At 47.7% G+C, this 15,770-nt stretch overlaps 1 protein-coding gene across 4 annotated transcripts in view; it reads right to left on the bottom strand.

Moving 5' to 3' along the window:
• The window catches only part of ENPP6 (ectonucleotide pyrophosphatase/phosphodiesterase 6), a 103,480-nt gene that overhangs the window by 67,447 nt on the left and 20,263 nt on the right, over nt 1-15,770 (bottom strand). For 3 of the 4 annotated variants that reach the window (XM_070364157.1, XM_005903156.3, XM_070364156.1), the window contains exon 1: nt 15,235-15,531. The exons of the other annotated variant lie outside the window; for it this stretch is intronic. In XM_070364157.1, coding sequence (XP_070220258.1) covers nt 15,235-15,475 — 241 coding nt within the window. In that variant the 5' untranslated portion in view covers nt 15,476-15,531. Of the gene's footprint in view, nt 1-15,234; nt 15,532-15,770 lie in introns of those variants that run through there. 4 annotated transcript variants of the gene reach the window in all.

The raw sequence follows: 15,770 nt of genomic DNA, 5'->3' as shown, positions 1-15,770 counted from the left end.
CATCTACCACAAAACTCCCTGTGAACCTCAAGATAAAAAAGCCTGTGAGAACCACCCAACCAGGGCCACAAAGAGCCATGTGGCGTGTCACATCTGTGGGGTGAGCAGAGGGAGAGTTTTGTGGACCCTCTTCTAGAAAAGTCCCAACAGCTTAGACCTTTGTACACTTGTCACGCTGTCCTAACTTGGATGACCCCTTGTCCTAATTTGGATTCTTAAAAATGCGGTATTCTTGCCAAAAAAAAAAAAAGCTTTTAATGAATCTAACCACGAAGAAAAGTCAGACAAATCTAAAATACAGCCATGGCCTTCTCAAGAATGTCAACATGGTGGAAGTCCAAAGGAAACAAAAAGGCAGGGATGTCGGTCTTGATGGAGAGCAAAGAAGCATGGCAGCGGAGTGGACTGCTTGAACCATGATTAGATTTTTCATTTCAGGAAAGGTTATAAAGGATTTTTTTTGGCAATGGAGAAAAATCGGAAAATAATTGTGGTCATATGAAAGTATATCCTAGACATGCTGCATTACTGGAGCGGGGGGGGGGGGTAAAGTGTCATGATGTTAACAGTTGACATTCTTTTTTGGCTGCACCATGAGGCACATGGGATCTTAGTTCCCCGACCAAGTATCGAACCTACGCTCCCTGCAGGGGAAGCACAGAGTCTTAAACACTGGGCCACCAGGGAAGTCCCAGAAATTGACTTGCAGCTGATTCAGCAGGCGCAAAAGCCAAAATAGAACCCTGTATTTCTCACGTGAGCATAAAAGCAAACGTGCCAAATATTAACGTTGAGAGAGGCACAGCACACAGATACTCATAATACTACTTCAGCATTTCTGTAGCTTTGAGACTTTTTCATTATAGAAACCTGGGGGATAGCCATATGATGGACTATTACTCGGCAATTAAAAGAAACAAACTGTGGACACCTGCCACCTGGTGACTGAACCTCACAAACAGTTCAGTCCAATTCAGTCTCTCGGTCGTGTCTGACTCTTTGCAACCCCATGGACTGAAACACACCAGGCTTCCCTGTCCATCACCAACTCCTGGAGTTTACCCAAACTCATGTCCATTGAGTTGGTGATGCCATCCAAACATCTCACCTTCTGTTGTCTTCTCCTCCCACTCTCAATCTTTCCCAGCATCAGGGTCTTTTCCAATGAGTCAGCTCTTCGCATCAGGTGGCCAAAGTATTGGAGTTTCAACTTTAGCATCAGTCCTTTCAATGAATATACAGGACTGATCTCCTTTAGAATGGACTGGTTGGATCTCCCTGCAGTCCAATGGACTCTCAAGAGTCTTTTCCAACTCCGCAGTTCAAAAGCATCAGTTCTTCAGTACTCGGTTTTCTTTATAGTCCAACTCTCACATCCATACATGACTACTGGAAAAACCATAGCTTTGACTAGACGGACCTTTGTTGGCAAAGTAATCTCTCTGCTTTTTAATATGCTGTCTAGGTTGGTCATAGCTTTTCTTCCAAGGAGTAAGTGTCTTTTAATTTCATGGCTGCGGTCACCATCTGCAGTGATTTTGAAGCCCAAGAAAATAAAATCTCTCACTGTTTCCATAGTTTCCCCATCTATTTGCCATGAAGTGATGGGATGAGATGTCATGATCTTAGTGTTTTGAATGTTGAGTTTTAAGTCAACTTTTTCACTCTCCTCTTTCACTTTCATCAGGAGACTCTTTAGTTCCTCTTCGCTTTCTGCCATAAGGGTGTCATCTGCATATCTGAAGTTATTGATATTTCTCCCAGCAATCTTGATTCTAGCTTGTGCTTCATCCAGCCTCGCATTTCACATGATGTACTCTGCATATAAGTTAAATAAGCAGGGTGACAATGTACAGTCTTGACGTACTCCTTTCCCGATTTGGAACCAGTCTGTGGTTCAAAAATAGTATGCTCAGTAAAAGAAGCAAGACCCAAGAGACCATGTATTGAAAGACTCCGTTTATGTGAAATATCCATAAAAGGGAAAACTAAAAAGACATAAAGTACATTAGTGGTGATCTGGGGCAGAGATGGTGACAAATGGGAGTCAACAGTAAGTGTGCATGAGGGGTGAGACCTCATGAAGGGTGAGACCACCAAAATGGGGAGAGGGAATAAGCAAAGACTGGAGAACAAGCAAAGACCGGTGAACAAGTCTTCACTGGAGGCTCCGTGTGAAGGGGTTAGCAGAAGAGTAGTCAGTGGAACTTAGCATAAGGGTGGATTGAGAGGAGGGAGGAAACTTGGAACCCAATGAAGAGTCTGTCGGAGGCAGGGATGGTCAAAAGATAAATTCCGCAGAGAGAAGCTGAAAGATGACACTGGATGTTGCTATTAGAAGGTTTGGCCTGTCCGGCTATTTCAGAGGCTCAGAACCCAGCAGTTCCATGTGCCCGACCGGCCAGCAGGCCCCGCGCTGGAAGAGTGGACTGAAGTCGATATATTAATAATAAATAGTTCCTCAAGATTAGGCCTTGAATTGCTCTCTGGCTGCCCTTCTTTCCTTGCCATGGTTCTATGCGGGGATTTCTCCAGTGAAACAGAGGGGCATGGAGTCCATTAGTTTTTTTCCCCAAAGAATTAGTAAACTTTGTTCCTCCGGGAAATTGGTAGTGAAGGATGTGATTTTAAGTACAACTTTCTGGCCGAGGTTTCTAACCCCCTCCCCTCGCACCCCGCTCCCGAATCCTACCTCAAACCAGGTGACTTTCCCTCTTTTTAAAATCATACTCTGGGGGCTACCCTGGTGGTAGCTCAGTGGTGAAGAATCCGCCTGCCAGTGCAGGAGAATTGGGTTCGATTCCTGACCAGGGTTGATCTCACAAGTCGGAGCAACTAAGCCCGTTGGACCACAACTTCTGAACCTGCGGTCCGCAGCCCGGAGCCGCCACTTCTGAGCCCACGTGTTGCAACTAGTGAAGTCTGCACACAATAGAGCCCGAGCTTCACGACAAGGAAGCCACTGCACTCAGCCCGCACACCGCATCTAGAGAGTAGCCCCTGCTCGCTGCAACTAGAGAAAAGCAACGAAGACCCAGCACAGCCAAACATAAATAAATAAAATTATTATAAAAAAGAAGATGATACCATTTTTACAGGGTCTCTGGTAGTCCTTAAAAAAAAATCATAACTATGAATCTTAACAGGGCAAGGCGTGGGGGTAAAAACAATATTCATCCTTTGAAAAGTAAGTGTATGGCTGTCTGGCTTCAGATGCCAACCACAGCTGCAGTGCCCTTTGGGTTCAGTAGTGACGGTTGTCCAGAGGGCGAACGGGGCAACAATAGCACTCTCTTCCCTTTGACATGCATCAAGGTCGGAAAGTTCCAGGGGAAACAGACCAGAAGTGGTCACAGCAGGGGACCACACTCCTGGCAGTCCAGCGGTGAACTTTCCGCCCTTCCAGTGCAGGGCGCACGGATCTGATCTCTAGTTGGGGAACTGCGATCCCACATGCTGCTCAATGTAACGTTGAGCCAAACAAACAATAAATAAAAATTTTAAAAAGAAGAACTCATGTTTTAAAAAAAAAAAACAGAGACGCGATCATGACAATAGATAAGACAGAGGACCTGTCACAGCATTTAAACCTACTTCTTGGAGCCCTCAAGCTCAGGGGAGCTTCTCTATAGCTCAGTTGGTAAAGACTCTGCCTGTAATGCAGGAGACCTGGGTTCAGTCCCTGAGTCGGGAAGAGCCCTGGAAAAGGGCATGGCAACCCACTCCAGTATTTTTGCCTGGAGAATCCCATGGACAGAGGAGCCTGGCGGGCTACAGTCCACGGGGTTGCAAAGAGTCGGACACAACTGAGTGACTAACACTTGAGCCCTCAACCCCTCATTTTTTTTTTTCAGGAAAGAAACTTGAACCCAGAAAGACTTTGAAGCCACAGGGTTTAGAAGCCACCATAGCCAGACTAGAACTAACACCTCTTGCTTCTAATCTATCACCCTTCTCATGAAGACGTCACCAAAGACAGAGAGGAAACGACTGGGCCATGCCCAGGGTGGTCAGCACCAGGGTGGGCACCCAAACGCGGAGAGAACGGGGACTCGTGTGAGGGGACAGGCGGTTACGTATGGCCTTGACGGGAAAGACTAGAAGACATGGCAAAGTCAAACACAAGGTAATCTTGTTTTGGCAGAAGCACTGCCTTTCTATTTCATGTTACTAAGAAATTCGTATTCTGCTGACCACAAAACCACCTGAGGTGGAAGCCGGGTAAAAAGGATACCTTCTACCTCACACCCTTCGCCCGAGGGAACTGCTATTTCTGAAAACTTTTCCAGACTCCTGGTTATAAATGACTTAAACTCCCAAACCTAAAATCTCTTGGGAAGAAGACAGAAGTTGTTTTAAGCCACCAGAGCGCTGCAGTCCTCCCCGGTTTGGAATTTAGCGAAAAGGTTAAACCATAATGAGTTTCCAATTGGCCATCTACTCACTTCTTAAAATATTTGACAGAGTGTGCAAAATACTTAATTATACACACTTGTGCTTTGCATTTCGGAAACCTATCCTGAACTGGTGTGGACTGGGGCTGGGAGAAGGGGGCTGTCGAGCTGTGTTTTAAGCAGTGTTTGCAACGTCCATTTGGACTTTTCATCCGCTGTGAAACTACAAAGCTCCCCCGTGATGGCCTAGCCTCGGGGGCTGCCTTTCTGTAAGAAGAGGGGGTGTGATGGCAAAGAGAATTTAAAAGGAAATGGGCTGAGTATTAAGGATAAAGCAGTTTCCAAGTAACTTTAGTGAAAGTGCTCGTTGCTCAGTTGTGTCTGTCTCTTTGTCACCCCATGGACTGTGGCCCACCAGGCTCCTCTGTCCATGGGATTCTCCAGGCAAGAATACTGGAGTGGGGTGCCATGCCCTTCTCCAGGGGATCTTCCCAGCCCAGGGATCAAACCCAGGTCTCCTGCATTGCAGGCAGATTCTTTACCATCTGAGCCACCAGGGAAGTCCTAAGAAACTCTAAAACAAACACAAAGTGATGCTTACTGAGTTCCTACCAAGTGTCAGGGTCCATGAGACACTTGACGGGGAGGGCCCGGCCCTCACTGGGACCACCAGGCCCTCCCAGGCCCCAGAACCAAGTGTACGAATAAACACCTGCTCCGCGGTCACTGCGATGGCCTGGGTCAGTGTCCCAGATGTGGCTTGTCAAAAGAGGCCTGTTTAAGCCATGCCGTACAACTGTTCAGCCGTGGCCGTCTGAGATAAGTAGCTAAGTGTCTGAGGTTGAATCCTCTCTTTTATACTCAACCCCAGAAGCGCTTATTGTTCGTATTGTCCATTGAGACACACAAAGGAGGGTTTAAAAACAGAGTTGTCCCTGAGGTTCTTGGTCTGGAAGAAGCCTGGAAGGGCAGGGACACACACACTGTGGAGTGTGTGTGTGCAGGCGTGTGTCGTGTGCATAACAAATGCAGCTACAAGGTCTCTGGCTGAGGGGCAGACGCTTGGATGGCCGCAGGACAGCGCTGCGCTGAGAGCCACTTCCTTGAAAGCGGGAGGTCCCAACAGGAACGCAGGATGCCGTACTCCCAGGTTCTGCCAGCCTGGGGCTCTGTGAGCTTGAATAAGCGATTTCATGTCTCTCAGCCTCAGTTTCCTCAGATAGAAAACCGGGGTAACCATGCCTGCCTTCCAGGGTTGTCTGAGGATGGCCTGAAATTCGATTTGAAAACACCTAGCACTAAGTGCTGTAGACACACAGATGTAGAAATCCGGTAGGCATTTGGGAAATGTACATTCTGTTCTCTCTTGACTGAATCTGGCTGCTTGTTACAAAGGAGAACAGTCGTGCTGCAGAGACATAGGCCTCCATTGTCATCAAAGGTTCTGACTCCAGCAACCAGAGGCCACGTGGCGAAGATGCCGAGGGACGGGTGGGGGTGCAGAGGTCCTCTGCGCTGGTCCTGATTTACCCGTTTCCTGGCTAGGTAACCTCGTACTAACTGCTTACCCCCCCACCCAGACTTGAGTTCTCTCATCTGCGAATTTGCCCTTACATAGTTCCAAGGTGATTATAAAGACCATTTGAAGGTATCAAGATTAGAAAGGAAGAAGTAACTGTTTTTATTTGCAGGAAATAGGATCTTGTCGATCCTTGCGATGCAGAAAATCCTGAGGAACCCACAAAATTCAATTAGATCTAATAAGCAAATTCAGCAAGGTAGCGAGATACAAGACCAACACCCAGAAATCCACTGTTTTCATACACTGCAAAAGTGAAATTAAGAAAATAACTCCATTCATAATAAAATAAAAAATAAAATGCCTAGAAATTATTTAAAAAGAAGGGAAAGACTTGTGCCCTGAAAATTATAAAGCGCTATGGGAAGACTTTGGAAACTGAATGGATGTCCCATGTTTGTGGGTCAAAAAATTTAATACTGTTACATTGGTAATATGTCCTAAATTGTTGTATAGATTCAACACAACGCCTAACAAAATCCTAGCTAGAGTTTTTTTTTCCCCCCAGAAACTGAAAAGCTCATACTAAAACTCATTTGGAAATACCAGTGACTCAAGATAGCCAAAACACTCTTCAAGAAGAAGTACTAAGTGGAAAAACACACACACCCCAATTTCACAACTTACCACAAAGCTACAGTGATCATGACAGTGTGGTCCTAGTATCAGGACGCACATAGGGAGTTAAACTGAGAGCCCAGCAATAAACTCCAGCATTCGTGGTCAGTTGATTTTCTACAAAAAATGTCAAGAAAATTCAGCAGGAAAGAAATTATTATTTCAACAAACAGTGCCAGAACAGTTATCTCACATCACACAGAAAAATTAGCTCCACATGTATCGTGAGCCTAGATGTAAGAACTAAAAGTATAAAACTCTCAGGAGACTAATGACCAGGGCTGAAGTCCTAATGCCTTAGGACTGGGTATGTGGTCCAGGACCTTTGCAAAGTCATAGAGGAGGAAAAGAGGTCACACCACCACCCACCCAGTAGAGACTGAATCTCCACTGAGCCCAGTGGGAGGGAGGTCAGAGTCAGATTGAGATTTATTTTTTTTTTTATTGCAGTAAAATATACATAATATAGAACTTACCACTTGAGCCACTTTTAAGTGTATAGTTCAGTTTTATGAAGAACATTCACCCTGAGTGTGTAGCCGTCAGCACCACCCATCTCCAGAACTTTTTATTATCCCAGACTGAAACTCTGCCTCATTCAACATTAACTGCTTATTCCCCCAGCCCCTGATAACCACCTTCTACTCACTATCTCTGTGAATATGATGATTCTGGGTACCGCAGGTAAGTGGAATCAAACAATACATCTCTTTTTGTCTATGGCTTATTTGACTTAGAATGCTTTCAAGTTTACCCAGAGATTTAGATTTTTTTTTTTTAAAGAAAATACAGACATGCACAATTTCTAATACACTAAATGGACATGAGCTTGAGTAAACTCCAGGAGTTGGTGATGGACAGGGAGGCCTGGCGTGCTGCAGTCCGTGGGGCTGCAAAGAGTCGAATACAACTAAGCGACTGAACTGATTGAACCAATATACTCAAGTTTGTGAACTTGGATCCACTTTACATACAGATGGACTTATTCATCTTCCCCTAATTCTGTCAAATTCTTATCTAATCCTGAAATTGTTTTTCTCTCTGATCCTCCACATTCAATTAGTCTTGCCAGTTCCCTATCAGACCCCTGACCCTAGGTCCACTCCGGAGACTTGACTCCCAGGCTCTTTAACTCTCCCCTTGGTCTTGGACAGCCTTGTCCAAATCCACACAGCTCAGAAATAGCAGAGCAATTGTCTCAAAGCCTAGCTCTGCTCTCCAAATGCTCCATCATTCCCGCCTCTGCCCCTTGGCTTGAGTGATGCCAGTCACCCCCACCCAGCCTTTTCTCCAGGTTTCAACTCCTCCCTCAAATCCTGGTGGCTCAGGTGATAAAGAGTCTGCCTGCAATGTGGGAGACCTGGGTTTGATCCTTGGGTTGGGAAGATCCCCAGGAGAAGAGAATGGCAAGCCACTCCAGTATTCTTGCCTGTAAAATCCCGTGGACAGAGGAGCCTGGTGGGCTACAGTCCATGGGGTTGCAGAGAGACACGACTGAGCGACTAACACTTCCACTTTCTCACGTCCTTCAGGCTTTACTCAAATACCATCACCTCAGCAAACCTCCTCAGAAGTGGTCCCCACAACCCCTGTGCCTATTCCGTCCTGGCCTGTGACTCCACACACTGAGCTGTTCAGCTTCATTATAAGCTCATCCAAGACAGAGGACACGTCCCTTTGGAAGAGCAGTCTCACCTAGAAAACGTTCGCATAGCCTGCATAAGAAGTGATCATACACGAACATACATTATGAATTTATGTCAAAGTTACATGTTGCTGTAATAATTACCAGATTCAGTGGTTCGGACAGTAGGTGGTCCAGGAATCAGCAAATGAATGAAAATGGGCTCTCAAAGCACTACCCAGCTCTGAAATGTGACCATCTGTGGGTCAAGGCCGTATGGGGGGTGGGGGGCATCTTACTTTGGCCTGAAAAAGAAAGATGGGTTGGAAGGCAGCTGCGGCCGAGCTGGGGTTGAGGCCGGGGGGTTGCAGGGAGGATGGGAGTAGAGCCCTTCCAGAAGTAAGAAGTGTATCAGCCAAGGGAAGGACAGGACATTCTAGGAGAGGCCTTCAACCAAAACGGGGAGGTAAAGAGGTCACTCTCCAGAGTTCCATCCCCAAAAGGGTTTCACGACTGGCTGACCAAACCCCAGTGATCCCTGCATTTGAAGGGTAGGAACCAGTCTGTGTCCACTGATGGAATCTCCCAAGGCGTGAATCACCACGCAGCTGGCTGGTGGGTTCAAAAGTCCAACAGGTGGTTGAGAATCGGATAAATAAAAAAGGCATTTTTGTTTTCATTGGATTATTTTAGCTTTCAGCAGCTGTTGACACAGTCTGAGAGTGAACTCTCTGGAACATGATTTTCCTTCTTATCTGTTCCATCAGAACTCAGGGAGGTTATTTGAGGCTCGTGACGAAGAGCAGCCATCCTCCTAGGATCATCCAGACCTGGGGAAGTGGGAAGGACAGCTGAGCTGAGCCCCAAACACCCCCATCTCCACCCCCACCACACACAACCTTCTAGAGGCTTCCACCTCCCCTTTGACCAGATCTTGATGAAATCTACACAGAAGGCTTCTTTGGATCCCATCTCTACTTCAACTTACACATCTCGGCAGATGTTCGAGAGGCTGAGGGAGGAAGCAAAAGCCGTCCAGCAGGTAAGCCCCACCAGGACAGAGTGGAGTGCTGAAGGGCGCCAGCCAAGTGGCAAGCATGGATGAAGAGGCAGGAAAGACCGGAAACGATGGCTCAGCTTCCAGCCCCCCGCATCTGAGGGAGGCCGTCCTTTTGGCTGGGACGCTCTGCTCTAGGTCCCACTTGTCCTGGCACTGCAGGAGCGCCCCATCTTACAGGCAGGCACCCAGGGGGAATCACTTCCTCGGGCGGGAAGGATGGGCAGGGCCCCTCACACAAGCCTGTCTGCGATTTCAGCCTGGGCACCTCTCATCCAGGTGCGTGTACCCTGCATGACTCCGTGACCCAGCTCTCAAGCCCCTTCTCCTCGTAGGGAAAGGGCCAAAGACAGGAGGAGGTCACGATCAAGCACCAGATCCGACACAGGACCCAGAGGAACCCCAGACCTGCCCCGGGGTCCCCGCCTGGGAGACCATGGACACAATGGCCTTATTCAGGGATGGGGACTCTGAAACCCGAGTAGGTGTTGTCCAAAGTGTCTCTGAAATAAACATTGACCTGCTGACTCAGGCTCCCTCTGAATCCATTTGAAGTGTTCTTTAACCCGTCTGTGGCAAAGCAGCCTTAATGGAGCAGCCTAGGCAGCAGCCTGAGGTCCCATCGGTCAGCAGCGGGGAAAGGAGAGTGAGACGGGAGACCCACCTGGGGTGGAGACTGCCTGGCTCTGTGTGGGGAACCTCCTGAAGGAGGGTTTGCTGAGCTCAGAATCAAAGGCTTTCAGCACGCCTTCAAGCTCTGCCACCACCCTCGCCAGCCCCTCCTGCTGGGAATGTGTTTCTTGAAGCCAGATGAACCCCTGTAACAAGAGCGCCCTGGCCTCACCGTGGATGCCAAGAGAAACAGGCTTTTCGAAAAGTGGCACTTCAGCGTAGACAGGTCTGGTGGTGGGAGCTGAAATAATGACGCGCCAAGAGAGATTACTTTTGTAAATTCTGGGAATGCGCTTTTTTCCTCCAGGTTTGAGCCTCTGAGTGCTCCTAACCGATTCGGCCACCCAGACACCTCGCACACCCACTCCTCAGCATTCACTACACACACTGTAGTTTTAAGTGGAAACGTGAAAGTGGAAACGGGAAGTAAGTGACAAAATTCAGACAAAAGTTCATGCAGTTGAGAAGACAGATTTAACTGTGTGTCTGTGAGAAGTATCCTCTACCAGCTGTGGGGCAAGTAGAAAGACAAGTCCATGTACGGGGTCCACTGGGACCCACAGGAGCAATTTCTCTCTTGGACTCCTTTCATTTTTCTACAGTTTCTGGAACCCTCCTTCACTCTACTGTCTTTGATCCCCTCAAGGGCCAAGTCCAGGTGAATATCCTAATCCAACCTGAAATCTAGTCTGATGAAAATTGACTTCATCAAATAAACAGCTATCCACGCTTTCCCATCTCTGCCCATAGGAGCCCGAGACTTCTGAACTTCTTGTAGCCTTGGAATTGACTCAGGTTCTCTTCCTCTTAGCTCTTCCATATTCACTCATACTCAGCAAGTTCTGCTCCAAGGGCATGCCTCAAATTCAACTTTTCACTTACAGCCCATTGTAAAGAATAGATGCTCAAGGCACAGCATTGCAGCATTAGTTACTATTGTAACTAGTGTTGTAACCAGGACATGAAAGCATCAACATCCATCAATAGAAGAATGGATAAAGAAGATGCAGTACATATATATACAATGCAATATTACTCAGCCACAAAAATAAACAGGACTGTAGTGACGCGAATGGACCTCGAGTCTGTCCCACAAAGTGAAGTAAGTCAGAAAGAGAAAATCAAATATCCTGTATTAACACACATGAATATATATGGAAGCCAGAAAAATGGTACAGATTTACCTATTTGCAGGGCAGGAATAGAAGCACAGATTCAGAGAAGGGACATGTGGACACAGAGGGGGAGGAAGCATTGACACATATGCAATTGCATGTGTGCTCAGTCATGTCTGACTCCTTGTGACCCCACGAACTGTAGCCCACCAGGCTCCTCTGTCCATGGGATTCTCCAGGCAAGAATACTGGAGTGGGGTGCCATTTCCTTCTCCAGGGGGTCTTCCCAACACAGAGATTGAATGTGCATCTCCTGTGTCTCCTGCATTGGCAGGCAGATTCTTTACCAATGTGCCTCCTGGAAAGCCCAATGTATACTCTAGCATGTGTAAAATAGACCCAGGGGAGGGGAGGCCAGGGAGCCTGGAGGCCAAGTCCACGCTGCTTGTGCTGGAGGCTCACAGAGACCCCCCAGGTGAAGCCTTGAATTCTGCAGAAGTTTGAGGATGTGGACTTTTTTCAAAACTTGATTTCTCAAGTACTATCTGCATTGATTTCCTTTGGCCCAAGTGACAGCTGGTTTTAATTTAAATCAGCTATTTTCTTGAAAGCAAGGGAAAGCTTACCTTATCCCATAATCCCTCACTCCAGAATGTGGGGCCTTGCAGTCTGGGAAGAATTTGCTTCAGGTGGCATTTCTAGGAGGGCGGTCAGAACTGTACCAGCACAGATATTAATTCTAAGTAGTTAAATTTCTTGGTTTTGCCTTGATTCCAGTAGATGATTAATCAAGTGCCTTTGTCCAGGCTCTGGCTGCCTCCTGGACTGGTCATAAGGAGACCTCTGTCTGTGGATCCCAGGTCACACGCACCACCTTCGGGACATGCCAGGACTGGAGTCAGCGCTGTGCTGGTTCCTGTGTGACATCTGCGCCTCTGAAGCCTGCCCTGTGACCTCAGCCCTGCCACTGATGCCCTCAGGTGTCTGGAGGGAAGCACGCAGCCTCCCAGCTCTTTACTTGGTAGTTCAGTCAGTCGTGTCTGACTCCTTGTGACCCTATGTGACCCCACTGTAGTCCACCAGGGTCCTCTGTCCATGGGATTCTCCAGGCAATAATCCTGGAGTAGGTTGCCATTTCCTCCCCCAGGGGATCTTCCCACCCCAGGGACTGAGCCTGAGTCTCTTCTATCTCCTGCACTGGCTGGCCATTCCACTGCTGAGCCACCAGGGAAGCCATATTTGTCCTGCTGCAAATACATTTTGGGCTTCCCCGGTGGTGCTGGTGGTAAGGAGTCCTGCCAATGCAGGAGATGCAAGAGACTCAGGTTCGGTCCCTGGGTCAGGAAGATCCCCTGGGGGAGGAAATGGCAACCTACTCCAATATTCTTGCCTGGAGAATCCCATGGACAGAGGAGCCTGGAGGGCTACAGTCCATGGGATCACAAATAGGCAGAAATGACTGAGCACATGACACACGCAGCCACACAGGCCTCCCAAGAGGTGCCCGTCCTAACCTTTTCTCATTTCATGCCTGCTGCTGGCAGCAGCTGAGATTCTGGCCTGATCAGGACCCAGAAACTAAGGAAACTGAGGTTCAGGGCACTGTGACGACTTGTGCCTGAAGTCTTCCCGACCCTGCGAGGACTCCCACCACAGCTTCAAGCAGCTTCTCTCCCAGCTTCAAGGCCAAGTTCTTTCCAGTAACCCATCATTCCTCATTACGCAAAGAGAACACCGAGGGCTTTATGTCTCATGGGCAATAATTCACGTAAGGAAGTGAGATCATAGTCCGTCTTAGGAATTCTGAGGAACCTTAAGAGAGTGTGTATTTCGGTACCGAAGGGATCTAGCGTGATTCTTTTGTTGGTTCATGAAATGCTCAAACGCTCAAACCCTAAGTGCACTTCCCAACAGATATATCCTTCCCTTATATATATATATATATATATATATATATATATATATATAAAAAAGAGGAATTTTTCAATATCAGGTGGGAAAATAAGCACGGACATTGGGGGAAATAGTCTAGATTTCACCCTGAGTCAGTTCCAGGGCAGCGGACATGACAGCAGCCTCACGGCCGGGCACTGCCTAGCCCACAGTCCTGCTCCAAGCCTTACGTCCACTCAGTGTGTAAAAGACAAGCCACACCCAAGGACATCTGCACATGAACATATGCTGCGGGACACAGCCTATACGTAATATTGCTTCCATAAAGTAAAAAATGAGGCGGGGGCTTCCTTGGTGGCTCAGTGGTAAAGAATCTGCCTGCCAATGCAGGAGACACGGGTTCAATCCCTGGTCCGGGAAGATCCCACATGCCAGGGGCAACTGAACCCGTGCGCCACAACTGCTGAGCCTGTGCTCTGGAGCCCGGGAGCGGCAACAACTGAGCCCCAGTGCTGCAACTTTGAGGCCTGCAAGTTTGAAAGTAAAGAAGATCTCTGTCAAACGTTCCTGGGATCTGCACTGTCCCCCCATGAAAAGAGCCCTTCTGTCACGACTAGACCAGAGACTAGACTACACCCACAGCCTGACAAGAAAGTGTCTGCGTGACTAAGACTTTGTGCCAATTAGTCCTTGTGGGGATATCAGGAACGGGGGGGTCTGACGAACAAAGGGTCGTGTCACTGGCTTGGCTTCTCCACGGAGACTGTAATAGTCCCTTTTTGCTCCCTGGAGTCTGGCTTGCTCAGATTGGATTTTGTTCATCTTTTACTGAGACTGAGAAAAGCTCACATGGCAGTTTGTGAATTGAGTCTCCCGGCAAGGCTCTGAAAGACAACTGGTGTGGGGGGTGGTCTGCGGGTGTGAAAACCCCAGACGGACGGAGTGGAAGCCGGGCTGTGACACACAATAGCATCTATGTGTGGCCCAGCAGCCAGAAAGTGGCTTCCTTCCCTGCAAGGGGAGAGCCATGCCAAGTGAGGACCAGAAGATCTTAGAGATGCTGATCATTTGTCTGTTGGAGGGAGACGTTTTAAAATGGGCAAATAATTTCCATGCTGTGTGCAGTCTGGATTTTCTTTCCTCTCCATGCCCTTATTTCTAATTCCCAAACTCTCTCCCCTGCTTCATTTTATAACATTTTTATGCACACATGCATTCGGTTTCCATGTATGAAGTCAGACACAGCAATTTGTCTTTCCAGAATCCTGGGGCTTTGCTGTTCTGTGAAGATCCATAATGAGATACCAAAGTTCTCATTCCCTTCCTGTTAACATAATTCATGGAGTTTTTCCCTATGCTCAGAGCACAGAGCTAAATCCTACATAAGCATCATCAATAACAATGCATTCTCAACAGCGTCCTTGGACAGTTCACTAAATTCTTTCTGAGTGCCTTTTGCTGGCCCTTACGATGGTTAACTGGTAAACAAACTGGAAGATAGGAATCCCACTGTGCCTTCAGGATGTACATTGTATGACACAGATAGAGGATCAAGTTCGTGGAATCACATTCGGCGTGTCTGCAATCCCAAGTGAAGGTCATCTTTAGGCAAAAGTCAGCTTTCCCAAACATTGGCCCAGTTTGGGTGAGCTGGGGATTTGGGTTTTGTTTTCTTAACAGATGCTAGAAGTTAAAAACAGGAATCTGAACTATGTGTCAATTTTTTCTTCTCCATGTCATTTTACCTGGCCCAAAAAGGCAAAAGAAGGAGCAAGTAGTGTTGCGAAGTAATACTTTAGGATAGGACCTGAATACTCCCTCCATCCAAGTCATGCAGGAATCCCACATGTAACTTTCATAGCCCAACAAGCCAAAACAGTTCCAGGATGACAGATGACTGCAGAGTAAAAGGGACAGAAGGAATTTGATCCAAACGAAGACCTGTTGGCTTTTTAAATTTCAACTTAGAAAATACGGAGTTGGCTAGAATTTTTAATTTGCAAAACAAATAACCACTTTAACCATCATCTAATTGTAGAGTCCTCTGTTCTCCACACTGCGAAGCCAAAACAGGTCCTAGGGAATAACTTTAAGAAAATAACACATTCATGCACTCACAAAAAAAGGAATCTCAGCTGAGAACACACACTTCTTGCCTATCCCTGGGGTCCCCAAAGATGAAGGCAGACTGAATCTTTACACACGATTCTAATGCCAGGAGCTCACTGTTCCTGATGGACTCCAGCCTGCCCTCTGCACCCAGAGGAAGACAGGGTACTCACCGGTCATGAGGCTGTAGTAATTGGGATAAGAGAGAGTAGGAAAGTCCGGGGTCAAGTAATCCACTTTGACCCCTCTGCTCACAATCTCTTTGAACCCAGGCAAGGACTCCAGGGCCTCATCGCTGATGTAGTCTGCTCGGAAGCCGTCCAGCAGAAACACCAGGAGTTTCCGGCGGGCCGAGGCTGGCTGTGCCAGGCTGAGCACGAGGGCCAGCAGGAGGACCCCCAGCTTCCCTGCCATGCCGCCAGGAGCCTGCTCCAGCCTGCCCCAGCGGAGGATGCAGAGTCTGCAGCTATTCTCTCTTCTAGGGGCTGGACCTTGACTAGTGGCCTTCCTGAGCCAAGTTCACTTTCAGAATTTAAAGGTACAGCACCCCCTTTTAAAAAAACGTCTAGGCTCACCCTTTACTAGCAAGTCTGGAGATGGACTCCTTCAGAGAAGTCAGGTTCCCAAACCACCCGGAATGAATACCAGGGGAGAGAGAGAGAGTGCAACCCGTCAACCACAAAGGGGCACTTGCCATGGGTGCTTGCCA

The sequence above is a fragment of the Bos mutus genome, chromosome 27, assembly GCF_027580195.1.
Source record: "Bos mutus isolate GX-2022 chromosome 27, NWIPB_WYAK_1.1, whole genome shotgun sequence".
Classification (NCBI taxonomy): Eukaryota; Metazoa; Chordata; class Mammalia; order Artiodactyla; family Bovidae; genus Bos; species Bos mutus.
This window is presented reverse-complemented; position numbering and strand designations above follow the sequence as displayed.